Genomic DNA, 26,395 nt, shown 5'->3' on the forward strand with positions numbered 1-26,395 from the left:
AGTTGGAAATATTAAAAATAAATGAAAATAATTATAAAGGAGTGCCGTGTGTGAGCTAAAAATAGAGATAATAAAAGAATGAGCTGCACCGAACAAGCGTCCTTTATCACATCAAGCAGTATATGAACAGGAGCAACAAAATTCTTCGTTTTTCTTTCGCTTTAGTTTTCTTGCATTAGCAGGAAATGGGAGAAGACAGTATAGTATAACGTCCATCCTATATAATATATTGAATAAAATTCTGCTTTGAGTACAAATTAAGGAATCATATCACACAATTCTTGCACTTTTTATTGAAATATAATTGGCGTATAATACATATTATGTAATGTATACAATGTACTGATTCGATATTCTTATCTATTGCATTATGATTACCAACATAGCGATAGCTAACACTTCTATCACCTTACCTAATTTTCATTTCTTTTTCTTACCTTTTCTTTTCTTTTTCTTTCTTTCTTTCTTTCTTTCTTTCTTTCTTTCTTTCTTTCTTTCTTTCTTTCTTTCTTTCTTTCTTTCTTTCTTTTTCTTTCTTCCTTCCTTCCTTCCTTCCTTCCTTCCTTCCTTCCTTCCTTCCTTCCTTCCTTCCTTCCTTTCTTTCTTTCTTTCTTTCTTTCTTTTTTTTGTGGTGGGAACAATAAAGATCTAGTCTCTTAGCACCTTTGAAGTTTATAGTACAGTATTGTTGACTGTCATCACTATGTTGTGGGTTAGCTCTCCAGGAAGTATTAATCTACTAGTTCCAGATTTGTACTCAAAATAGCCTCAATTCCCCTATCCCCCAGCCTCTGGTACCTATCATTTTACTCTGTTTTCACAAGTTCACTATTTTATTTTTTATTATATTTTGTTGATTATGCTATTACAGTTGTCCTGATTTTTCTCCTTTTGCCCCCCTCCACTCACTCAGGCAATCCCCACACCACTGTTCACGTCCAGGGTCATGCGTATAAGTCCTTTGGCTACTCATTTCCTATATTGTACTTTATATCCCCATAGCTACCTAGTTGTACTTCTTAATCCCTTCACCTCTTCACCTATCCCTCTACAACCCCTCCTATCTAATAGCCATCCATGATACTGTCTCTGTTCTTGTTTGCTTAGTTTGTTTTTTAGATTCAATTGTTGATAGATACGTTTTTTCTTCCTTTTTTGCCATTTTATTATTCATATTCTTGATTTTTCCTTAAATAAGTCCTTTTAACATTTCATATAATAATGATTTGGTAATGATGAATCCCTGTAGTTTTTTTTGTTTGGGAAGCTTTTATCACTCCTTCGATTCTAAATGATTTCTTTGCTGGGTAGAGCAATCTTGGCTATAGGTCCCTGCTTTTCATGACTAAATATTTTTTGCCAATCTGTTCTAGCCTGTGAAGTTTCTCTCGAGAAATTAGCTCACAGTTTTATGGGAACTCCCCTGTAGGTAACTAACTTCTTTTCTCTTGCTGCTTTTAATATTCTCTCTTTGCCTTTAATCTTTGGCATTTTAATTTTGATGTATCTTGGAGTGGGTCTCTTTCCATCCATCTTCTTTGGGACTCTGTGCTTTCTGGACTTGCATGTCTATTTTCTTCACCAAATTAGGCACGTTTTCTATCTTTATTTTTCAAATATATTTTCAATTTCTTGCTCTTTCTCTTCTCATTCTGGCACCCATATGATGTGACCGTTGGACCACTTGAAGTTGTCCCAGAGGCTGCTTATACTTTTCTCATTTTTTAAATTGTTTTTTCTTCTTATTCTGATGTGGGTTTTTTTGTTTGTTTGCTTGTTTGCTTTCTTATGTTTCAAATCATTGATTTGATTCTTGGCTTAATCCACTCTACTGTCATTGTCCTATAAATTGTTCTTTATTTCAATCACGTACTGTATCCTTAGTTTCTGACTGGGTCTTTATTATGCTGTTGAGGTCCTCGCTAAGTTCCTTGAGCATCCTTATATGCAGTGTTTTGAATTCTGCATCTGACAGGTTGCTTATCTCCATTTCATTTAGCTCTTTTTCTGGAGTTTTGATCTGTTCTTTCATTTGGGCCATGTTTATTTCTCTGCTCATTTTTGCAGCCTGCCTGTGTTTGTTTCTATGTATTAGGTAGAGCTGCTATGACACTCTGTCTTAGTAGCATGGCCCAATGTAATAGTATTCTGAAGGATCCAGTGGCCCAGCCTCCCCTATCATCCAAGCTGGGTACTCAAGGTATGCCCTTCATGTGGGCTGAATACACTCTCCTCTTGTAGTTGAGCCTTGGTTGCTGTTGGCAGGTCAATAGGAGGGATTTACCCAGGCCAGTCAGCTGCAAGGACTGGCTGTGACCACTGACCATAAAACTCCACCCTCTGTGGAGGATCAGCTGTGCAGGGGCAGGGTGGTGGTGCTCCCACATGGTATGTAGCTGTCCACTGGGTGCACAGGTTCTGGAGTTCCCAAAGTGGTGCAGGCCAAGGTCAGGCCCCACCTGTTTTGCCCGGGGCCACCCTTCCTGAGCTGTATAGCCCTCTGTGTTGGTTGCTACTTCTGCTGGGCTTGGAGATTCCCAGGTGAAGCCAGGCTGTGAATCTAGGCTGGCTGCTGCTAGTGCTGTGTCTGGGGCTACTTAGCAAGAGGTATAGGGGCTGAGGGCCACTGAGGCTGGCTGTTGCTTATTTGTGATTATTTAGGAAGGTGTGAAGCGTGAGCCAAGACCAGCCATTCATAGGAAAAGCAGGTTGGGTTGGCCTGTAGGTTGGGTGGGACAGAGTCTGTGAGGATTTTCAGGGTGGGGCAAATAGGGTCAGTCAGGTTGATGGAGTCTCAGATATGGCACAAGCCTACTGGCTCCGTGACTCTGTTGGGGGAGGGTTCAGAAAAGGGACATGGCCTCTGACTACTACCTTTCTGTCTGGGAGAACACGGTCCCCCTTGATGCCAGACACTTCATGTTCTCTCTGTATGCCACTGATGCCTTTCAAGCTGCTACCCCAGTGCTGGAGCTCAGAGGGAGTAAGTCTGAGTAAGTTCACATGTGGGTTCTTTACAGGAAACTGCTTAGGACTCCATAAATTTCTTCCACCCACTCAGTCACCGCTGGATTTTGCAGCCAGAAGTTGTGGGAACTTATCTTCCTGGCACTGGAATCCTGTGCTGGGGCACCTGGTATGGGGCTGGGACTCCTCACTCCTGAGCTATCCCTCCATAATATTTATCCACCACACATGGATATGGGACCAGCCCTCTCCACATCTCTGCCCATCCTACCAGCCTGGATGGAATTGGTTCCTTTCATTTTGTAGTTGTCAAACTTTGATTCTACTCACTTTCTGACAGTTCTGAGTGATGGTTGTTCTATTTTAATTGTTATTTTGATGTGGTTGTGTGAGGAGGTGAGCTGCCATCTTGACCGAAAGTCTCTTGTTCTCTTTTTTCTGAATATTTCATTTTTATTGTATTTTTTCCATTACCATTATCCCCCCTATACCCTCTTCCACCTCCACCCATCCTGCAATCACATCGTTGTCCATGTCCATATGAGTTTTTATATATTTTGGTTATTAACCCCTCATCTGATATGTTTTGAAAATATTTTCTCCCAGTCTATAGTTTTCAACTTTTCATATATTTTTTATACATGGTTTTTGTTTGTTTGTTTTTTGCTCTGCAGAAGCTTTTTAGTTTGATGTAGAATCCCACTTGTTCATTTTTTATTTTGATACTTGTGGTTCTCATGTCATGTCCAAAATATCATTGCCCATCCAATGTCCTGAGATTTATTTCCTATGTTTTCTTCTAGGAGTTTTATAGTGTCAGGACTTATACTTGAGTTTTTAATCCATTTCAAGTTAATTTTTGTGAGTGGTGTAGATAGAGGTCCAACTTCATTTTTTGGCAGGTTGTTATCCAGTTGTCCCAACACCATTTGTTGAAAAGACTGTTCTTTCCCTCTTCAGTGTTCCTGGCTCCCTTGTCAAACATTAGTTAATGGTATATGCAGGGGTCTATTGCTTGGCTCTTGATTCTGTTCCATTCATCTATATATCTAATTTCATGTCAGAACTATACTACTTTAATTAACATAGCTTTGTAGTATAGTTTGAAATTGGGACGTGTGACTCCTCCAGCTCTGTTCTTCTTTCTGATTGCTTTGGATATTAGAGGTCTTTTATGATTTCATACAGATTTTTAGGATTTTCTTCTAGTGCCATTGGAATTTTGATAGGTAGAATCTATAGATGGCTTTGCATAATAGGAACATTTCAACAATGTTAATTTTTTTGATCCAGGTACATGAGATATATTTCCATTTATTTGTGTATTCTTCAGTTGTTTTCATCAAGCTCTTACAGGTTTCAGTACACATGTATTTCACTCCTTGTTTAAATTTATTCCTAAGTACTTATTGTTTTTGATGCTATTTTGAATGGGATTTTATTTCATCTTTAGCCATTTTGTTTTTAATGTATAGAAATGCAACTTATTTCTGTATGATTATTTTGCATCATGTAACTTGACTGAATTCATTAATTAGTTCTAAGTTTTTTCTAGTGGGGTCTATGATTCTCCATATGTAATATCATATCATTTTTAAATAAAGACAATTTTACTTTGTCCATGCTTTGGATGCCTTTTATTTCTTTATATTGTCTGATTGCTTTGCTAGGACCTCCAGTACTGTATTAAATAGGAGTGGTGAGAGTGAGTACCTTTTTGTTCCTGATCTTAGAGGAAACAACCCCTCACCATTGAATATAACGTTAACAGTGGGTTTGATGCATATGATTCTATTATGTTGAGGTGTGTTCCATCCACACCTGACTTACTGAGTTTTAATCATGAAAGGATGTAGTATTTTGTCAAATGCTTTTTGGTCATCTATTGAGATGATCATATGATTTACTTTTCATTATATTAATGTTGTGTTATCACCTTTATTGATTTGTGAATAACCGTCCTTCCACCCCAGGGATAAATCCCACTTGGTCATGGTGTATGATCTTTATAATGTGCAGTTGAATTCAGTTTGCTGATACTTTGTTGAGAATTTTCACATCTACATTCATTAGGGATATTGGTCTGTAGGGTTTTTTTTGTTTGTTTTTTTCTTGTAATGCTCTTATCTGCTGCTGCCCTCATAAAATGAGTTTTCCTTCCTCTTCAATATTTGGAAGAGTTGAGAAGTGTTGGTATTAGTTCTTTAAACGTCTAGCAGAATTTACTAATAAAACCATCTGGTCCTGAGCCTTTCTGTGTTGGGAGGTTTTTATTACTAATTACAGTTCTTTATTGGTTATTGGTTTGTTCAGATTTCCCTGATTCAGTGTTGGTAGGTTGTATGTGTCTAGGAACTTATCATTCTCTTCTAAGTTATCCAATATGTTTGCATATAATTGCTCATACTGGCCCCTTATGATTCTATGTATTTCTGTGATACCAGTTGTAAAGTCTCCAATTTCATTTCTGATTGAGTCATTTTTTTTAGTCTAGATAAAAATTTTTTAAATTTGTTTCTTTTTTCAAGAAACACCTTAGTTTCATTGATCTTTTCTATTATTTTTCTGGCCTTTAATTGATTTCTACCCTGATCTTAGTTTTTTTCCTTTCCTTTTGCTATCTTTGTACCTTGTACTTCCCTTTCAAGTTCTTTCTGGTGTAAAGTTAGATTATTTGGGTCTTTTATTTTCTTATTCTAGACATTTGTTGCTATTATCTTCCCTCTTAGAACTGCTTTTGCCACATCCCAGTAATTTTTATATGTTATTTCCATTTTTTAAAAATATTTAATTTATTTATTTATTTCTCAAGGTTTAATTTATTTTTAGAGATTGGGGGAGGGAGGGAGAAAAAGAGAGGGAAACATCAATTAGTTGCGTCTTGCTTGCCACCAACCGGGAACCTGGCCTGCAACTGAGGCATGTGCCTTGATCAGAAATCACACCAGAACTCCTCAGTTCTCAAGCCGGCGCCCAATCCACTGAGCCACAACAGCCAGGACCCCAAAATTTTAAAATTTTCCTTTTTGACGCATTCGTTGTTGGAGTGTTAATTTCCACATATTTGTAGATTTTCCAGCTTTCTTCCTGTTATTGACTTAGTTTTACACCATTATGGTCAGAAGAGATACTTGATATGGTTTCACTCTTCTCAAATTTGCAAAGACTTGTTTTGTGGCCTATAATATCTATCTTTAAGAAAGTTCTGGACGCTCTTGAGAATATTTATTCTGCTGCTGTTGAATTTTCTAGCTATGCCTGTTAGGTCCATTTAAGTATAGCTCAAGTCCAACATTTCCTTGATTTTGTCTGGATAATCTATCCATTCTTGAAAGTGGGGTTTTGAAGACCCCCACCATTATTGTATAGTCATCTCTTTCTTCCCTCAGATGTATTGTTTTTTTCTTAATACATTTAGGTGTCTCTGATGTTGGGTGCATACTTATGATTGAAATATCATCTTGATGAATTTTCTTTTTCATATATATGTATATATTTCATATAGCAGACTGCTGAGTCACTCCTATTTAGAGCACACAGGTCTTACCCAGGCCTCCAAATTGTCAACCACTTGTTTCTCTGTTCTAATTAGTATGATGTTACCAACTTTGTGGGTTAGTGTTACTTTTCAAGATATCAAGAGTTCATATCTATTTAGACTGTATTATGACAAAGCAGGAGAATTGACTTAGCCCTGTAGCAAAACTGTAAATGTATACAGTTGGTCATTCCACATAAATGGGAACTATACAATCCTTCCTTTCCAGATATTAATGTTAAAGTACACTTTCTTCAAATCAATGGATGCTTCCCATGTACCAGAGAACAACTTAATCAGCTCTAGAAAGATATCATATTGTTATACTTCTATGTTAATTCCATTTAGGACTGAAGTAATAGTTTTATATCTACACACAGTTATTTGTTTATATTCTTAAGATTTGTCTCCTGCAACTATTATACTTTAGGGTAAAAATTTAGATGCCATCTTTAAAAATATGAGATGGTAAACAGTATTACCAACTTTTTAGAAAACATAAAAATATTTTGAAAATGAAAGAAAGGCAGGCAGAAAGGAAGGAAGGAGGCTGTATTTGTGGTTATGTCTTGATTAAGTTTGGAGTAGGCTACTGTCATTCTCAAAATAGAGATGCAATGGTGAACAGATCTTCTATTTTCTCAAAGTCCTTTAAGAGTGATAGTAAATTCTGTCATTACCCCTGGGAAATTATACTATTTTGCATTTACTGAATACTGTATTTTTGGGGGTAGGAAGAGGATTCAGAGGTTTCCATTTGGCTTTCTCCACTACGCTAGCCAAATAGTTAATGTTGGGTTAATGACATCATCCAAGTAGTTTATTTTTATTTCAGATTTGGGACCAGAAAAATGACGTTCAATTGGATTTGTAGACCCAGTAAACCCAGTTAAGTCAGATTGTGGGAATGACTCCATCTATTACCTGGCTTCAATCATTCATTTCAGTTATTCATATGCTATCATCAGTCTTTTATTATTACTTTGAACACATATATTAGATCAACAATAAGAAGAAAATTAAAATATTTAACATTTATTTCTTCTTTAGTGATCTTTTATTCATGTAGATCTGGGTTTCTGACCTATATCAATTTATTTCTTCATGAAGAACTTCAACATTTCTTGCAAGGCAGGTTTACTGGCAACAAATTCCCTGTTTTGGCTTGTTGAGGAAGTCTATTTCTTCTCACTTTTGAGGGATAATTTCACTGGGTATAAGATTCTATGTTGGTGGGTTTTCCCTCAACACTTTAAAAATATTTCTCTCCATCTTATTCTTGCTTGCATGTTTTCTGGAGCCTGATTTAATTTTAATCCTTGGGTCTCTATAGATTAGTTGCCAACACCCAAATTCTAGCTTCTTTCCAAGATTTCCCCTTGGTCTTTGGTTTTCTGATGTTTTAAGATGATATGCTTTGGTGTAGTTCTTGGTACTTACCCAAGCCTTTCTTGACTGTGGTTTGGTGTCTGTCATTAATTGTAGAAAATTCTCAACCACTATTATTTTTTTCTGCTCCTTTCTTTTTTCTTTTCCCTGTATTCCAGTTATACATATGTTACACTTTTTATAGTTGACCCCACTTTTAAATATTCCATTTTTCTTTTTAATCCTCACCAGATGACATATTTTTTCATTGCTTTTAGAGAGAGAAGGCAGCAAAGAGGAAGAGAGCTAGAAATATCCAGGCAAGAAACACAGATTGGTTGTCTCCCATATGTGCCTGGACTGGGGATCATACATGCCCAGAACAGGGATCAAACCTGCAACCTAGGTATTATATTTGCCCCGACCAAGATCTAAAACCATAACCTTTTTGGTTCCGGGATGATACTCTGAACAACTGAGCCATACTGGCCAGGGTTATTTTACTTTTTCCCCCAATGTACTTTCTTTGTGTTTCAATTTAGAAATTTACTATTGACATGTCTTCAAGTTCATTGATTCCTTCCTTGGCCATATCCAGTCTACTGGTGGTTCCACTGAAGGCATTCTTCATATCTGCCCCAGTGGTTTTGATTTCTAACATTTCTGGGTTTTCTTTTTCTCTCAAAATGTTGGTTGGTAAAATAAATAACATCAAATTTACTATTTAACCATTTTTAAATGTACAATTCAGTGGTATTAAGTACATTCACATTGTTGTGCATCTGTCACCACCATTTATCTCTAGAACTCTTTTCACCTTGCAAAACTGAAACTATACCTATCAAATAATTACTTTCCATTCCTCCTTCCCACAGACCCTAGAAACCACCATCCTACCTACTGTCTATGAATTTCACTCCACTGGGTACCTCTGTAAGTGGAATCATACAGTATTTATCTTTTTGTGACTGGCTTATTTCATTTAATATAATGTCCTCTAGGTTGGCTATGTTATAGCATGCATCAGAACTCCCTTCCCTTTCAAAGCTGTATATTGTGCTTGTATATTCATAAAGAAAGCAAATGTGGCCAAATAGTAACAATTACTGGTTTTAGATAGAGAATATATAGTACTATTCTTTAACCTTGTCTGAATGTCTGAAAATTGTAAAATTTTGGAGAAAAAATTTCCAAATGGAGAATTTTCTTTTTGTTTCCTTTGTATTATAATTTATAATTTATATTGAAATGTGAATGGAGAATTTAAATTATTGTCTACCTGTCTGTTGGAATTCATTACAGGTAAACTGCTTCACACCTCTCCCTGGTTCTTCAGGTATATACCCAACATCTTAATACTTGCTAAGTCCATGTTTATTTTCACCCTTAGTTTTTATGCAGCTTAAGGGGTAAATTCTGAATAAAAATACTTTCAGGTTGTTTTGCTAAATTTTATCCAGAATGAACCACCTGAAATTCAAATTAATAAGTGGTTATGAAAAGCTTTTCTAAATTCATTAAACCAATGAGCATTCATCTCCTAAGAATTCACTATTAGTAATACCAATGATGAGGGTAATAAGAACAGCTAATATGTATTGAAGATAGGCTACATACCAGATACTCTTTCAAGGACTTGATGAATACTAAACCAATCCAATCTCTACAAAAACACTATTAAACAGTTACCATCACCAGCATTTTAAAGATGATGTCCAGAAGGGATAGACATTTTGTCCAATATCCCACAGGTAGTGAGGTGGAACGGTAATGACAATCAGTATGATTTGTAACACAAGTAAGGGGTTTCCTACCTTTGCTACATTAACAGGGTAATTGTCTAGGATGAATTTGCTGAAGTTTAACAAAGACTGAATAGTGTTGGAAGGCTTCCATTCATTTACTAAATGAGCATACTTGGTATAAATTCTCTATGCTTTTATGGGCCTAATAAAGTTGTGATTCCCACATTAGCCAAATCTTCCTGTGGTATGAATAGTCTGCTCTTTTAATCAAAGAAGTGACAAGTGAGGGATTTCTTGTTTGTAATTAAATCATAACTTGTGTCACATTTTTTAGATTCTCAATTATTTCTGGGTAAAGGCAAACTTTAGTTTTTAATTTCCAACCATTGATGGACTGATACTTTTGTAAAATGTAATGGTGTTATGGCAAATATCAAATTGTTATAAAATTACTCTCATTTTCTGAACTTATCTCGTTGAAAGGTAACAACTTTGTAGACTGGCACTAGTCTCTAGACAACAGTTTGAGTAACACTTGTCTAAAGATGTTCCTACATGTTTACCCAAAGGGTTTCTCATTTGGATGAATTCTCTGATGTACCCTAAGATGTTTACCACATTTATAACCCTTCCCACATTTATTACATTCATAGGATTTAACAGCAGTATAAATTCTCTGATGTGCAAAGGAAGAACTGAATTAATTTTAGATTCTTTCCACATTCTTTAAAGTGTTTCTAATGAATATAAATTCTTCAATGCTTATCAGACTCTAAGCTATGAATAAAGATACATTCCTTTCATTTAAATGGTTTCAAATCAATATAAATTGGTGTTCAATAAGATCCTGTGGCAGACTATAAGTCTTTTCACATTTCTTGTATTCAAACTATTTCTCACTAGTATGAATTTCCTGATGTTAAGCAAACTGCCCATACACAGGTAAGGCTTTTGCATATTCCCCACATTAATAAGGTTTCTCAAGAGCAAGATTCCCCCAGTTGTTAAAACTGTCCATACACAAAACAATGTTTTCACATCTCTTCAATCATAAAGTTTCACTAGTATCAATTGTTTCATTTGAGTAAGCTGTCCATATAAAGCCTTCCCATTCTTTATATTTGTAGGGTTCGTTTATCATTACTATAAGTTTTATTATGTTGAACAAGGCTTGAGCCATGAGTAAGTATTCCCAAATTCCTTACATTGATAAGGTTTCCCACCAGTATGAAATCTCTTATGAACACTAAGTTGGTAGCCACTACCAAAGGCCTTTCCGCATTCTTTACAGTCATAGGAATTCTCACCAGTATGGGCTCTCTCATGTTTAACAAGGCTTGAACTCCAACTGAAGGTCTTCCCACATTCCTTACATTTAAAAGGTTTCTCACCAGTATGAATTTTCTGATGTTGAGTAAGGTGATAGCCACGACTAAAGGCCTTCCCACATTCTTTACATTCAAAGGGTTTCTCACCAGTATGAATTCTCTCATGTTGAACAAGACTTGAACCACAATTAAAGGTCTTCCCACATTCCTTACATTCATAGGGTTTCTCTCCAGTATGAAATACCTGATGTCGAGTAAGTTGATACCCACTACCAAAGGCCTTCCCACATTCTTTACATTCATAGGATTTCTCACCAGTATGGACTCTCTCATGTTTAACAAGGCTTGAACCCCAACTGAAAGTCTTCCCACATTCCTTACATTCAAAAGGTTTCTCACCAGTATGAATTCTCTGATGTTGAGTAAGGTGATATCCACGACTAAAAGCCTTTCCACATTCTTTACATTCAAAGGGCTTCTCACCAGTATGAATTCTTTCATGTTGAACAAGACTGGAACCACAATTAAAGGTCTTCCCACATTCCTTACATTCGTAGGGTTTTTTGCCAGTATGAAATATGTGATGTCGAGTAAGTTGATAACCCCAACAAAAAGCCTTTCCACATACTTTACATTCATAAGGTTTCTTACCAGTATGAATTTTCTGATGCTGAGTAAGTTGATAGCCACGACTGAATGCCTTCCCGCATTCTTTACATATATAAGGTTTCTCACCTGAATGAATTATCTCATGTTTAGCAAGGCTTGAGCCCCCAAAAAAGGCTTTCCCACATTCCTTACATTCATAGGATTTCACACCAATATGAATTTTCTGATGTTGAGTAAGGTGATAGCCACGACTAAATGCCTTCCCACATTCTTTACATTCATAGGGTTTCTCGCCAGTATGGATTCTCTCATGTTTAACAAGACTTGATCCCCAACTGAAGGTCTTCCCACATTCTTTACATTTGTAGAATTTCTCATCAGTATGAAATCTCTGGTGCACAGTGAGTTGATAGGCACTAAAAAAGTCTTTCCCACATTCTTTACATTCTAAGTGTTTTTCAGCTGTATGAGTTCTCTCATTTTGAACATGACTACAAGTCTTCCCACATTCCTTACAAACACAGGATTTCTCTGGATTATGAATTCTTTGATATGCAATAAGAGATTTACTTTTTTTGTAACTGGGAAGTTTTTCACAGTGGATTATTATTTGACTGAAGTATTTCTCTTGACGTTCCTGTGGTCTCTCAAATTTGCTTTTGCTCTTCCAATTATTTTTGAAAATGGATGCCTCAAGGCCAAAGGTTTTACTTTTTTCCTTTATCTCCCATTGGGAAAAATTTATTTCAGAAATGTCCCTTCCTGAAAAGGTATTTTTTGTCTCATATGTTGACTCTAAATCTGAAAGAAAACAAGAAAGCACACATTTTATTTCCTTTACCAGAAAAATGCCCTCTATAGTAAAAATTTAAAAAACAATTTCAAAATAATACCCATAAGTGAATTGGATTAGTAGACTTACTGAACTCCTAAGCATCAAGTCTCTCCTCGTCAAATTCAGCTTTGATTTTTCAAGTCTTATAATCTTAATGTTCTGATTTGACAGTTTTGGGGAGGACTTGACAAACATCACTTTAACAAGTCCTTCGTCCTCCTGTGCCCTTACAAACCAAAATGTGCCCTTATGTCAATCAAGCTCTTCTGTGCCCAATGTGGTTCCAGCTGAGTTTTTAAAGACTGTGTAGCCTGGCATGATGAACTGGAATCTAGAAAATCACCACATTCAAAAATAATTTCATTAAACCAGATAATCCTCCCTCACAGAAATTTTTCTGAGTGATTGGTGTTGGGCTAGAGAGCAGACAAACTCTTGCAGTTTGAGCAGTTATTAAGTTCCAAGGCTCTGCTGGAGTTCAAACAAGAAGTAAAACAAAACTAACTAAAGCTATAATACAGCCACCTGGCATAGACTGTCACAGCCCAACTGGGATGAGAAGGGCAATCACAATTAAGGTGGCAGTGATAATGGATGGCTGGTTACATACAAAGAATTTGATCGGATAAATAAATATATTAAGAATAATGGAAATCAGGTTTTTCACTGCCAGAGAAGAGAGTATGAAATTCAGAAAGGAGCCCTGGCTGGTGTGGCTCAGTGGATTGAGTGCCAGCCTGCGAATGGAAAAGTCGCCAGTTCGATTCCCTGTCAGGGCACATGCCTGTGTGGCGGGCCAGGTCCCTAGCTGGGAGTGTGTGATAGGCAATGGACTGATGTTCCTCTTGCACGTTGGTGTTTCTCTCCCTCCCTTCTCCTCTCTCTGAAAATAAATAAAATCTCTTAAAAAAAAAAAAGACAAAGACAAAAGAAATTCAAAGAGTATCTCTGGCTGGTATGGCTCAGGGGATTGGGCATTGGCCTGCAAACCAAAAGGCTGATGGTTCAATTTCCGGTTAGGGCACATGCCTGGGTTGTGGGCTAGGTTCCAGCTGGAGGCGTGTGAAAGGCAACTGATAGATGTTTCTCTCCCTTTCCCCCTTCCTTCTCCTCTCTCTAAAAATAAATAAATAAATAAATAATCTTTAAAAAAAGAAATTCAGGACGTGAATAAGTTAAAATGAAACCTGTAGTGTTGAATTGGAATCGGATATATCTGTGTGAACTCAAGGTTTTCAATATATAGAAGTGTGTGTGTGTGTGTGTGTGTGTGTGTGTGTGTGTGTGTGTGTAGTATATAAGTATTCTCCAGTTCAGTCCACTGAGAGAGCCCGGCAGCAGCCATCCCTCAGCAGCAATGAGCAATCCTAGTACCCAGATTTTGGCTTCTAAATACCATTGTTGACTAAAAGGAACCAGGGCACCTTGAAAAAACGGCTGACGCTAAGGTTGGAATAGGGCAACAGCAAGATGAGCCAGAAACGTGATGTTGTGCCAGAAACGTGATGTTGTGTCAGAAAATAAAAAAAAAGTATTTAGAGTGAGGGTGACATGAGAAAGGACACACAGCCATCAAGACAGGGTTCCCACTGGTCAAATGTGGGACAAGGCCAAATATTCTGAACTTCAAAATAATGAGAAGAACAGATTACAATCCACTGACTAGAAATCCAATATATAAGTAAATTGAAAATTAGATGAGGAATACAATATTTAATAGTCTCCAAGTTCCTTCTCAAAAAGTACTCATTAAAGGAAAAAAGGTTAACTTTACAGGGAGGAGGCCAGCAGATACAACCTCAACCAACTGCTCACAGGAACCATCAGCAGTAATGACAAATCATTTGCACGACCGTACAGAATGCAAGAACACAGCATTGATTCTGTGATATTTTGGGAAAATATGCATAATCTAAGTCTAATCGCTAGGAAAAAGCAGACAAACCCACATTGAAGGACACTGTACAAAACAACTGACCTGTAATCTTCAATAGCAGCAAGGAATGCAAGTCAAGAAAACACACAGAAACTGTTTCAGAGTGAAGGAGACTAAACAACCCAAATTCCTAAAACAATAACAATAAAACTGTATTATCTGACCCATGCCTATCTCCTGACCTAATGTCTCAGTACATCCTCCTTTGCTAACTCTACTCTGGCCATACAGGTCCTCCAATAAAGTTCCTTTCTAACCACAGGGCCTTTGCACTTGCTGTTAATTGTGACTGATAAATTCCTCTCCCAGATATTCATATAATTTGATCCCAGGTTTCATGTGTCTATTCAAGAAAGCTTTCTCTGACCACCTTATCTGAATTAGCCCATAATTTTCTATTCTCTTATGCCATTTATCTTTCCTGAACATGTTTCATTACAAGATATTATTTATCTACTTATTTATTTTATATTTATCCCTGATTACATAGACTGCATGAGAATAGGCAAGTTATCAATCTTGTTCATGATGGTACAATGCCTGGCTGGGAGTAGGCAGTCAAAATATTTGCAAAATTTATGAATGAATTCATATAATTATTTGCTCATACACAGAAATGCAAAAGAGCTGGAAAGCAGATCTATAAGCAAAATGGTTACACTGGAAACAAAACAAGAGCACCTTCCTCACTGAAATGGGAGGCCTCTATGAGAAGAGAAACAAGGAGGGTGGGATATGAGATCAAGAAGAAGTTGCTTGCCCTGGCTGTGTGGCTCAGTGGATTGAGCGCCGGCCTGCAAACCAAAGTGTTGCTAGTTCGATTCCTAGTCAGGGCACATGCCTGGGTTGCGGGCCGGGTCCCTTATTGGGGATGTGAAAGAGGCAACCACACATTGATGTTTCTCTCCCTCTCTTTCTCCTTCCCTTCCCCTCTCTCTAAAAGTAAATAAATAAAATCTTAAAAAAAAAAAAAAAAAAAGAAGTTGCTTGGGTAGTCCCAACTGACACCTCACTTTCCTCCCAGGTCGTTGGGCCTTCACTCTACAGGCTTTGGTCCCTTGTAGAGACCTTTTCAAACATCATCCCAGATGTTGCTCCTTGTCCTCTTCTGTGACCTGTGAGATTGTTTCCTGCAATGTTGGTTCCCTCCTGCCTTTGTCTTCCTGGCTTTCAACTTTGTGGTCCTCCCCTCACGACCATCCAGGGCCATCCTTCTTGGTCCAAAAATATCATCACACCTGAACCATTCTAAGCTAAAATATTTAGTTAGTTGTCAGTGAAGTAAAGGTAAAATAATATTGATAAAGACTTCAGAGCTCTTTGGTTGGGACCTTCACAGAGACAAAATGGCGAAACGCACCAAGAAGGTCGGAATCGTTGGCCAGTATGGCACCGTTAACGGTGCCTCCCTCAGGAAAATGGTGAAGAAAATTGAGATCTGCCAGCACACCAAGTACACTTGCTCTTTTTGGGGCAAAACCAAGATGAAGAGGTGTGCTGTGGGGGTCTGGCACTGTGGCTCCTGCATGAAAACGGTCCTGGGGGTGCCTGGACCTACAACCCCATGCCGGCTGTCCCAGTCAAGCCGGCCATCAGAAGGCTGAAGGACCTGAAAGACCAGAGAAGCTCCACGATTTGAAACATTGCTAGCCTATAATAAATGGGTTACTTTATGTAACGAAGTCACTGTGGTTTGTTAATTTTATTAAGTAGACGTTCTGATTTACATTGTATTAATTTTGCTTTCTCAAAAAAATACTTGCAAATTAAAATCCTTCTAATTTTTCAAAAATAAAAAAAAAGACTTCAGAGAAGGGTGACGGGAATAAAGACCATGGCATCACATAGGTAGAAAAATGATCTTGTCTGAGACTCATCCAGGCTCCATCTCTTCAGTGCAAATAGAACACAAGCCCCGGAGCCAGACTTCCCATATTCAGTTACTGCCACTGCCTCCCCTCAGCTGTGCGACCTTGGGGAGGCACTTAAACTATGTGCGCCTCAGATAACAACAGAATCTACCTCATGGGGATGTTGGGAAAGTTAAATAAGTTAAGGTACGTGTTCTACTTAGAACAAAGCCTGGTTTATAGTAAGTACAGTGTTAACTTAATATTGTTACTGTTGTTATTCTGCTAAGAGGGAAACAAGACATTTTGTGATACGTTTTTAGCAGTTAGCTCAGATAGTAGCTTTTAACTCCAAATTTGCTGTAAGTAAAGGAATGCATTTGCTTAGTATGAAATGGCTTCTACTCATTCAGTCCACCCCTATCTAAAGTGAAGAGGCTCTTTTGAAAGTCAGAGTATTTCAGAACCCTGTTCCTAGCTGTACTCCCTGCATATGGGTCAGAAAATAACAAAAATCAGTGCTTCTTTAATGTGCATAAAAATCACCTGGGGATCCTGCATAAATGCAGATTCTGTCCTGCAGATCTGGGGTAGGACCTGACAAGCTGCATTTCTAACAAACCCCGGAAGAAGCTGTCATTATTGTTTAATACTTAATAAAAAGGTTCAAACCCCATATAAACGAAATCATGGCTTCTAATCACTGAGAAAACAATCTATATTCTTCCCCCAGAGGAACAAAACTGGCTATCGTGTGGATGCTGCCTGTCTTCCTCACTAATTCTTGATACTCTCCCCTTCACTACTTTGCTCTGGGCTTCTTATGGTTCTTCAAGCAACAGAAACACACTTTGAGTAGCAAGGACACAGATCATTTACAGAAATGCTGAAGTTAAACATAGCATGAAATCTGGTTTCCCTGAAAACGGTTATGAAATAAATGCTCCATAATACAAATCAAGCTCCTTGGGCATTAAAGGAAAGAGGCCATTCATTGCAGGAAGGTCCAGAATTAGGTGTGAAACTCGCCGAGAGATGGGAAGGTCAAGGTGCTCAATGAACCCATTTCTAACCCAACAAATACCAAAACATTCCTTTGAGAACAGGGAGGAGAAATTCACCTGGTTTCTTCAAAGATAGCCCCGTAATTCCCAGTGAAGAAAGCTGATGTTGCAGAGAGGAGATGCCAAGGGATTTCAGGCAGGTGACCGTACCTAGTGAGACCACGTTGCTGTAGTTCTCCAACATCACGTCCACGTACAGGTCCCTCTGGGCGGGGCCCAGGCACTCCCACTCCTCCTGGGAGAAGTCGATGGCCACATCCCTGAAAGTCACCAACCCCTAAAGCCAAAAACGGACATATTATTCATGAAATTAAAGAAATTTAAAGATTTAAGAAAGCATTTCCAAGAGGGAAAAAGAGGTTGTGAAGGACAAACCACAAAAGGAAGAAAATATAACAATCAAGTGGACTGGAAGCCTGTGATACATTCGGGTAGGAAAAAGTAAGGAAATTAGTATGACTGAGGCAGAGTGTCAACATGTCCCAGAAGAATCCTGTTGCCGCAGGAAAAATCTTTCCAGATACTGTGAGATAACTCAGTTCTCCAGATCTGCCTCATAATTATATAAAATAATCCCAGTTTCTCTTCTATTAAAGAAAAAGAGTGGAGGGGAGAAAGGGAGGTTTATGAATGCCTATACATACACACACCCTGCTATGTGCCTGCCTCATAAATTCTTTATAAATGTAAACTGCTATACCATCTTTTCCCTTTAAAGAATATGGAAAAAAAAACATGAAAAATTTTTTTCAAACACACTATAAAATCTCTGGTTCAGAAAAATGATTTCCATTAAGGATTATCATTAAGTCTCAAGTAAATCATTCTGTTAGATTACATCATAAGAATTTTTTTTATTATCATGAATACATAAAAGGTTTTATTAGCTACAGTTCAGTCAGTTCGTCATCTAGATATGTGAGATTAATAACTATTATATTTATACACTTTAGGTTGAACAAAACTTCTAAAGATTTTCTTAATTCTGAAAATTTATTATCACACAGTACATAAGAACCTGGAGCATCTTCTTGTTACCACCAACCACCATCACTTAACACCTTCCTTGTTCCCGGGCTGGAGGATACTGATAACAGATATTGTATCTAACAGATGTCGCTCAAGACCTGCATGTCCTGGTCAGTGACAAAATGGACTTTGACACTGGTGTTTATCAATTAGGGAATCCCTGAAAAGAATCACTCACTCCCCCTCTAATTCTGAAAGCCTTGCAAAGCATGTGACCGTACACAGACTTAGGCTGAAACCAAGAAATCCTACATTCCATCTGAACCTCCTGGGAAATTCAGGTCTGTGAAAGTTCCAAGCTTTCCTGTGTGGTCCAGCAAGACCTTCATCACTAACTCATCATACCACAGACTTGGCAAGGGAATGAGAGATTATGGTAAGGAAGTGGTGCAGTCACGGTGGCCCGAAGGCAGAGGTGATAATGAGGAGCACTACCCAGACAGCCTGCCATGGATGTGCTATAGTGTAACACCAAAGCTCTTCCGGAGGATGCACAACTGACACGGCCTTCTTGGGGGCGGTCCAGCTCTCTCAGGGAACAGCATCCTGGCTGGCTTCTGTCCTAGCTCCTGCCAATCAGCATCTTAGCCCGGAAAGCGGAAACGGTTGTTTTCAAAATATTTATAGTCTTTCCTTCTCTCCTCTTATATAAATCCTGCTTGTGCTTTGACAGGTAAAATCTATCTACTATTGGTTTTCCTTGTATACAAGTGAAAGGGTGCCACTTGTTAACTATACTTCTTTGAGTTATTCTCTGACAAAAGCTCAAGTATTTCCCCACAGAAGACTCCATTCCTTCACTGTTCCTGATAGATGACTGAGCATGCAGGCAACGGGAACAACGTGTTCAATGACTATGAGGACACTGACTGAAAAAGGCAGCAGGGAGGAGGGCCCTGGGGTCTTTGGTACCACCCTTCACTGGAATAGGAGGAACTGAGAAGCAGGTCCAGGGACAGGGTTCTGTTAGGAAGAAAGCTCTAGAATGATTAAGGAAAAGATTCACATGAACTAAAAATCACTGTACTTCAAGGAGAGAGAAATACCAACTTACATCAGTCATGGTTCTATAACTGCAAGAGCTAATTAGTGCTCCATGGGGTTCCTTTTTTGGCGAAGCACAGTCCAGAAAAGCCAGAGCTGGGGAAGGAAAAAGAAGCTTTAGATCAGATATGTTTAACTGATCCCCTCCTGACTCAAGCCAATTGCACCCCATACACCATTTGTGGAATCTAACTCGCTTGACCCCCAGGCCTTCAGCAGGAAGGTTTCTCGCAGGGCTCAGTTCTCGGGATGCTGGTGTGAGCCTGAGATTGGACTATTCAGGCCTCCCCAGATCAGATTTTCCTCTCTCCATTCCCAATTGTCAGGACTGAGAATGGGACATATGGTCCAAGACTAGAACATTCTTCATGGGCTCAAGACCGAAGAAAATTGGTCAAGACATAAGAGCACACAGGATATACAACAATTGCTCAGGAAGTTGCCTGTACCCAGAAATCTCACTTAATGCATTCAGAACAACTATACAGTGGAACACTATGAAACTATGCCATGCTAAGTTGGGGAAAAAAATCAAAATATATTGTCCATAGAAAAAAGTAGGTTACATGATGTATATAGTATGACTATGTTTATAAATTATATTTATATATCAATATAGAAAAACTGACAATCAGGCATCAATAGATTTTAAAATGTTTGGGAAGTTACAAAGTTATATATAATAATGTATTATGATCACAATGACCTTTTAATTTAGGTATTCTGCATAATTATTGTAACAATGGCCATGCATTATACTAACTATATGATTTCTATGTTTGTCCTACCTAGAAAAATGGCTGAAATTCCCAAAGAAATCTCATGGGTATATTGAGAGGTCTTGATCCTGCTTTTTTTCATGTCTTCTGACAGATGTATGTATTTTGTATCTGAACTTGTCTTTTAGACCCTCCAGGTATCTACTGAATCACCTGATCCTATTAGTCTCACTTTGCAACTAACATTAGTAGGATAAAAAACTGTAAGGTATAAAACTCACAGGATAAATTCCATTTGCTTCCACAAAGTTGGTCATGACCTAATAGTGTTGTCTGCAATTACCTTCCTATGAGTTCCTAAAATAAGTCATCTGAATTGTCTACCGTCCTTTGTTGCTACCTGCCCTACACGTATTCCTTGTTTTGTCTTTCTTACATTAAAGGTTACAGCTGAGTTTTTTAGTCAATAGCTATCCTCCCAAGTACTACTATCTCAGGGTCTTACATCTGGGACAAATTTTTACTCAAAATTCCATGTATAGAAATGTATCCTTAAATAGCTACGGAAATGTACAAGATGCATACAAGAGTATTCAACCAAAAGTCATTTATGATAAATAAGAATTAGAAACCATGTAACACTGGTCAAAAGGTTTAATAAACTATGGCTCACTCTACCCTCATTAGTTATGATGGTACCGGACCACATTAAGTGATGAAGAAAGACAAGCATAATCAATTTCTTAGTGAGGCAGGCAGGTTTTTTAAAGGACACATAATGTGTGAAGTGTGCATGAAATTAAGATAAAGGGTCTGGTGTCAGATTTGAGCTTGACTGTTGCCAATTTTTCAACATCTCTGTTGAGAAATTAAATGAAAGGGGGGGGGGAAACAGTGTCTACCACGGATGCTTGCACTGAAGGTTAAATAAGAAAGACCATACACAATGGTGTACAATAACTGCCTGATAGAAGTTTTAGCCATTATTAATGAAAATGAAAAAGGTTACTGTCTCTTATTGCATTGTAATAAAGACAGTTAACGCCACACTTTCCATTTTTCTCATGATAAAATCTGTGCTTCTTCAGCCTGTTTTCTTACAATGTCAACTAAAAGTTCACAGCCCAGTCATGAGCCCACTATTTTTCCTAAAAATAGAATGAGCAAAACAAGTTCTTCAAAAGATCAAAGAGAAAATATTCCCTCCTTTCAGAAGCAGGGCTGGGCTGTGAAAGATGAAGAGAAAAAATCAGGCACCCCAAAGCTGGCTCAGAAAATATGCCCAGTTAGGTGTCAAGCTGAGAACATTAACCAGAGACTCAATCTTGTCCTTCTGGGCAAATCTGTGGCTTATTTGAATATTTAAAACTGTAACCTTCTTATTCTACCTTCTGGTATTAATATCTGTCCTTGGAAATATTATTTGTAAAGTAGATTTTTGTTAGATAGCTGCACATTAAGAGATTATTGCTATTGTCTGTGGAAGTAACCTTTAAAATAATCTAATTCTGAACCTCTGTCTTAATTGCACTGGTAATCATTTTTTTTCTATTTATTTACTCATTTTTTTATTGTATTTTTTCTATTACCTGGTAATCAACTTTTAAATGGCATTTCTATATTCCTAAAATTTGTAAATACTTCAAAATTTTCAAATAAATGAATCACTGGCACTACCCTCTTCTTTCTATATATTCGAGATTAAAATAAAACCCATGTCTAGGTTGGATTTCATTTTCAAACTAAAAGCTAGAGACTTCAACTCAATTATATCACCAATTACTGTGATTTTATTCTGCAGAAACAAAACCAGACACACAGGTTTACAGGGGAAAAAATTGAGTAAAAACACACCAGAATACAAAGAATGATTAAGAGAATGTAATTTTTACCTCATATGTTTGTGGATTAATGAATTTTTTTTTGCAAGAAACCTGTATTAATTCCATAACCAAAACTATAAAAGCATTTCAAAATGTAAAATATTGAGTGATAGGGAAGGATATATTGCAGTCATTAAGAAAACCAAACAAACAGGCCCAGCACTGAAAATGAGTGGGTCCGAAACAAATTACACCCGCGGGTTCTGGAACATCCTGTCTCCGTAGCTCATCACTACAATTAGACACTTTCACTGTCAAGATTCTCCCATAAATGACCGTGAATTATGTAAGTCACCTTCAAAGTCTGAGGAAGGAAATATATACACATAAACAAAAACAACAAAGATGTATATATTTGGTGCAGAACAGATGCTGGACGAGTGTGGCTACACCTCTCTACCTCTTCACTCCCTGCCTTCCTCTCTCTCTAATTAATAAACATATCCTCAGGTGAGAAATTTTTTAAAAATCATCACTGTGGAGAAGATAGAAATAGCTTGTACATGTCCTGGCGGTGTGTCTCAGTGGATTGAGCGCTGGCCTGCAAACCAAAAGGTCGCCAGTTCAATTCCCAGTCAGGGCACATGTCTGGGTAGCGGGCCAGGTCCCGGTTGCGGGTGTATGAGAGGCAACCGATCAATGTATCGCTCACTCATCAATGTTTCTTTCCCGCTCTTTCTCTCTCCCTTCCCCTCTCTCTAGAAATAAATGAATACAATCTTAAAAAAAAAAAATAGCTTGTACACCATACTACCTAAATACTAATTTCCCCAAGTAATCGTAGTCTAAAATAAAGCTCTACAGTAATCTCTGGGAGGTGTACTTCTATGCCATCAGAAAACTTAGGGAGAATGCACTGAAAGATTTGAACAATGAGCCATATGAATAGATGGCTATTGACTGAAGGACAATATGGGACCATGGGGAAGAGGGATGGATCAGCACGATGGGTCACTAGCAGAAAGGAAGATCCGTGACAGACACTCCTAGTCAAGATATTTCAGGCCAAGGAAAGCAAACATTCTCATGACCTAAAAGCAAAAGTAATTGTATGAACATGAAAAAGACACAAACTCACCTGAACTTCAATTTCTAAATACTCCTTCGTCCACCTCAGGGTCCTTCTTAGAAACCTGACAGCAGTGGGGAGAAAGAGGAATCATGACGCACCAGCATTTCTTGGGGCGACAGACTTGACGAAAAAAATAAAAAACAGAGCAAACCGCCTCGACGGCCGCCTCTGCCTTCATCCACACATAACCAAATCGAATTCAAAGGGAGGCTGGAATCAGTCCCTGAGTTCTGAGGTCTGAGGTCTGGCTGTGGTGGCTCCGACGCATGTAGCTGGCCCCGGAGGAGCGAGGAGCGGAGCCCCTTCTAGGAACCCTACCTCTGGGAGGCCCCCTCATGTCTTCCCAAGCGCCCGTCACGGGGACAATTCCAGATGTAAAATTCTCATCCCAAGACGAGACCTCCCGGCTTGAAACGTTGGGTCTCGGGCCCAGTACAGGGTTCTTCTCGGGGTCATTTAACTTCGGCAGGTCCTAAGGGAGTCTAGCGGGAACTTCGAGCACGCAGCCAAAGCGAACCACACCTACGAATAAGGCCACGCACCCCATCGCCCCGTCACCGAGACGCACCCCGACCCCGTCTCGCCACCTGTCACACGCCATCCTTCTCAGACGTTCGCGCACACGCGGGCTTGGAGGCTCCGGACACGACACGTCCGGTGCGCGACAAGGGCCTCCTCACCTCAAGCGCCTTCTGGAACCACCCAACCTGCACTGCCGGTTCCAGTCCCTCTTCGGTCAAGTCTGCTGAGCCCTCCCATCCTCACCAGGCGCGGATGACTTCCCAGGACGCGACCAGCTAGCTCACCGCAGAGTCCAAGAACTTGGGGACACCGGAAAGGGACCCAGAGACCCAGGGACTCATGGGAAATGAGAGCTAGAAAATCCTTGGAGGCTGGGACCCAGCTGTTCCAAAAGCTCTCTCTGCAGGCAACCTCGCCGCGCCCCGAAAGGCCCGTGCCCAGGGGCTTCTGGGAAATGTAGTCCACAGCAGACGAATCCCGGGAACCGCGGACCTTTGAACGCTCCCAGGCTGCCACTCCGCGCAGCCTGTCAAAGGCGCTTTCCGACATCCACCCGCCGACGTAGGTTTTGCCGTAGGGAGCAGTTCTCTGCTTGGCGAGCCTGGCGGCCCAGGTGTATGTAGCAAATTAAGAAGTTTTCAGCGAAGACTGAGGAACGCATTCTGGAGTCCAAACCAGGCAAAAATGGGAATAGAGAGGGACCAGGGACCTAAGCAAAAATGGGAATGGAGGGTGGCCAGGGACCTGGGCCTCAGTGAGCGGGCATCCCAGGTCAAGTCCATGCGAATGACCTTGAGCAGGCCATGAGCTTACCTGGGTACGAGAGACTGGAGCAAGGTTTGGCAGTTGAATGGATGGATTGTCTTGCTCTGGGTGAGTTGTGGGTCCATTTCTTTGTCTGGAACCCTGGATGGAGTTGTTTATATTCACGGGATGGAGTTGTTTATATTTATGGGATAGTTTTTGCCATTGTGAATCATTGTTTCCTTAGGTGTAAGCCAGTTTTTGTTAGAGATGATGTGCCAGTGTCGAAAAGCAGCAGTAAGTGTCGTGATCGGATATCGTGACCATGGGGATTTGTGCCAAGGTCTCTGTAGAACTGAAGGAGATGTGAAGAGGTCTGTCACATTGTGTAGTTCTATTAATATTAGTAACCAGAGACAACTTAATATTTGTGAGTTGTTTTTTTTTTTCGATACACATTTCTTTTGTGTGCATGCCATGGTGATTATGAAAGTGGATTATTATCCAACTGGGATTGAAAAACAGTACAGTGTTCTCTAGTTTGGTATGTGTTACTTTCATTATCTGACTACCAGCCACTATGTGTGCATGGGAAATTGAGACTGTGTTTTGATAATGATATGTGGCAATAATTCACAGATTCATTATTTACAAAATAGTGTTATTACATCTTCTTGAAGCATCAAATTTAAGATGCAGGAAAAGATTAGCAACTTATCTGCCAAAAGATTGTTATTTTACTTTATAGGAAAGAGTGCAAATCAGCATAACTTTTAAAATGAAAAAGATAAACAAAGTAATATCCAGCCTGAGGTAAGCTTCCTCTCGCCTGTGATGTTAACTTTAAAAGACCTGAATTAAAGAAATAACTGCCTACTTGTAGAGGCAGGTGGATTAGAACAGAGCCCAGAATTAGGAAATCAGATGTTCTAGGTAATGGGTTAGGTGAGGCAAGGAACCTGTTTGATATTACATAATTAGCCTATTAGAAAAATACTTGTCTTATTTCCAAAAGTGATAATTGCACTTCTTATATTCTAAATATACAAAACCAGGCTTCTATTTCCTAGGCAGGACCTGATTTCCCAGTTGCAGTTGATAATTTTGAAACAAAAGTCTGTAGTTCCTTCCAACCAACTTTTTTTTTTAAGCTACAATGGTAGATAAAAATAAAGAACTGTTCATGGATGCAGTATTACAGAAAAAGATAAAATTTTGTTTCCATTACAATTACAGTAGGAAGTCCTAAATTTCTGTGTGTGTGTGTGTGTGGGGGGGGTGATGGGATTTTTTCTGACCTTTTATTTGTTTGTTTCTTCTCCAAAAGTCTCTTTTGCTTCACCCTAAGTGGCTTTGTCACAACTAAAATTCATTAAAATACTGTCATCAAATTCAATGGCATTGCTTTTACTAATATCATTGCAGTAACAAATAAATCTGCCCTTTGGGTCAAGATGGCAGCATAGGTAAACACGGCTTGCTCTTCCCACAACCACATCAGAATTACAACTAAACTCTAGAACAATCATCACTCAGAACCATCAGAAATCAAGTTGAATGAAAGTCTGATAACTACGGAATGAAAGAAACCACATCCATCCAGACTGGTAAGAGGGGTGGAGATGTGGAACTGGCTGGTCCCATGTTCAAGTGTGGTGGATAAAAATTTGGTAGGGATATCTCAGGGGTGAGGAGTCCCAGCCCCATACCAGGCCCCCCAGCCTAGAGTTCCAGTGCCAGGAAGATAAGTCCCCATAACTTTTGGCTGCAAAAAGCAGTGGGGACTGAGTTGATGGAAGAAATGTATGGAGTCCCAAGCAGTTCCTCTTAAAGAACTGACACATGGACTTACTCAGGCTCACTCTCTCTGAGCTCCAGCACCAGAGAAGAGCTTGGCATACAGGGAGGAAATGAAGTGTCTGGCATCAAGGTGAGAGCTGGGGTACAGCTTCCTCCCACATTGAAAGGTAGACAAGGGCCATTGTCCCTTTGCTGAACTCTCCCCCATAGAACCAAAGAGCTCACAGGTGGGTGCCACATCTGAGACTCCATCAACCTGCCTAACATTGTTTGATTCACCCTGGAGATCTCCTGAGAGTCTGTGCCACCCAACTTACAGGCCCACCGAAACTGTTAACAAAG

The 26,395-nt window shown here is 39.0% G+C and overlaps 1 protein-coding gene and 1 pseudogene across 1 annotated transcript; one reads left to right on the plus strand and one right to left on the minus strand.

Moving 5' to 3' along the window:
- Positions 1-10,490: 10,490 nt before the first annotated feature.
- ZNF283 (zinc finger protein 283) lies at positions 10,491-19,347 on the minus strand. The gene is given in 5 exon segments (XM_090260766.1): positions 10,491-10,747; positions 10,749-10,797; positions 10,799-12,356; positions 17,391-17,517; positions 19,324-19,347. Coding segments are annotated over 5 exon segments (1,824 nt in total). The 5' UTR covers positions 19,333-19,347; the 3' UTR covers positions 10,491-10,666.
- On the plus strand, positions 15,673-15,965 carry LOC149995055 (large ribosomal subunit protein eL43 pseudogene; annotated as a pseudogene).
- Positions 19,348-26,395: the final 7,048 nt, after the last annotated feature.

The sequence above is a fragment of the Furipterus horrens genome, unplaced genomic scaffold (genome assembly GCF_987537825.1).
Source record: "Furipterus horrens unplaced genomic scaffold, mFurHor1.1.pri manual_scaffold_13, whole genome shotgun sequence".
In the NCBI taxonomy this organism is placed as follows: Eukaryota; Metazoa; Chordata; class Mammalia; order Chiroptera; family Furipteridae; genus Furipterus; species Furipterus horrens.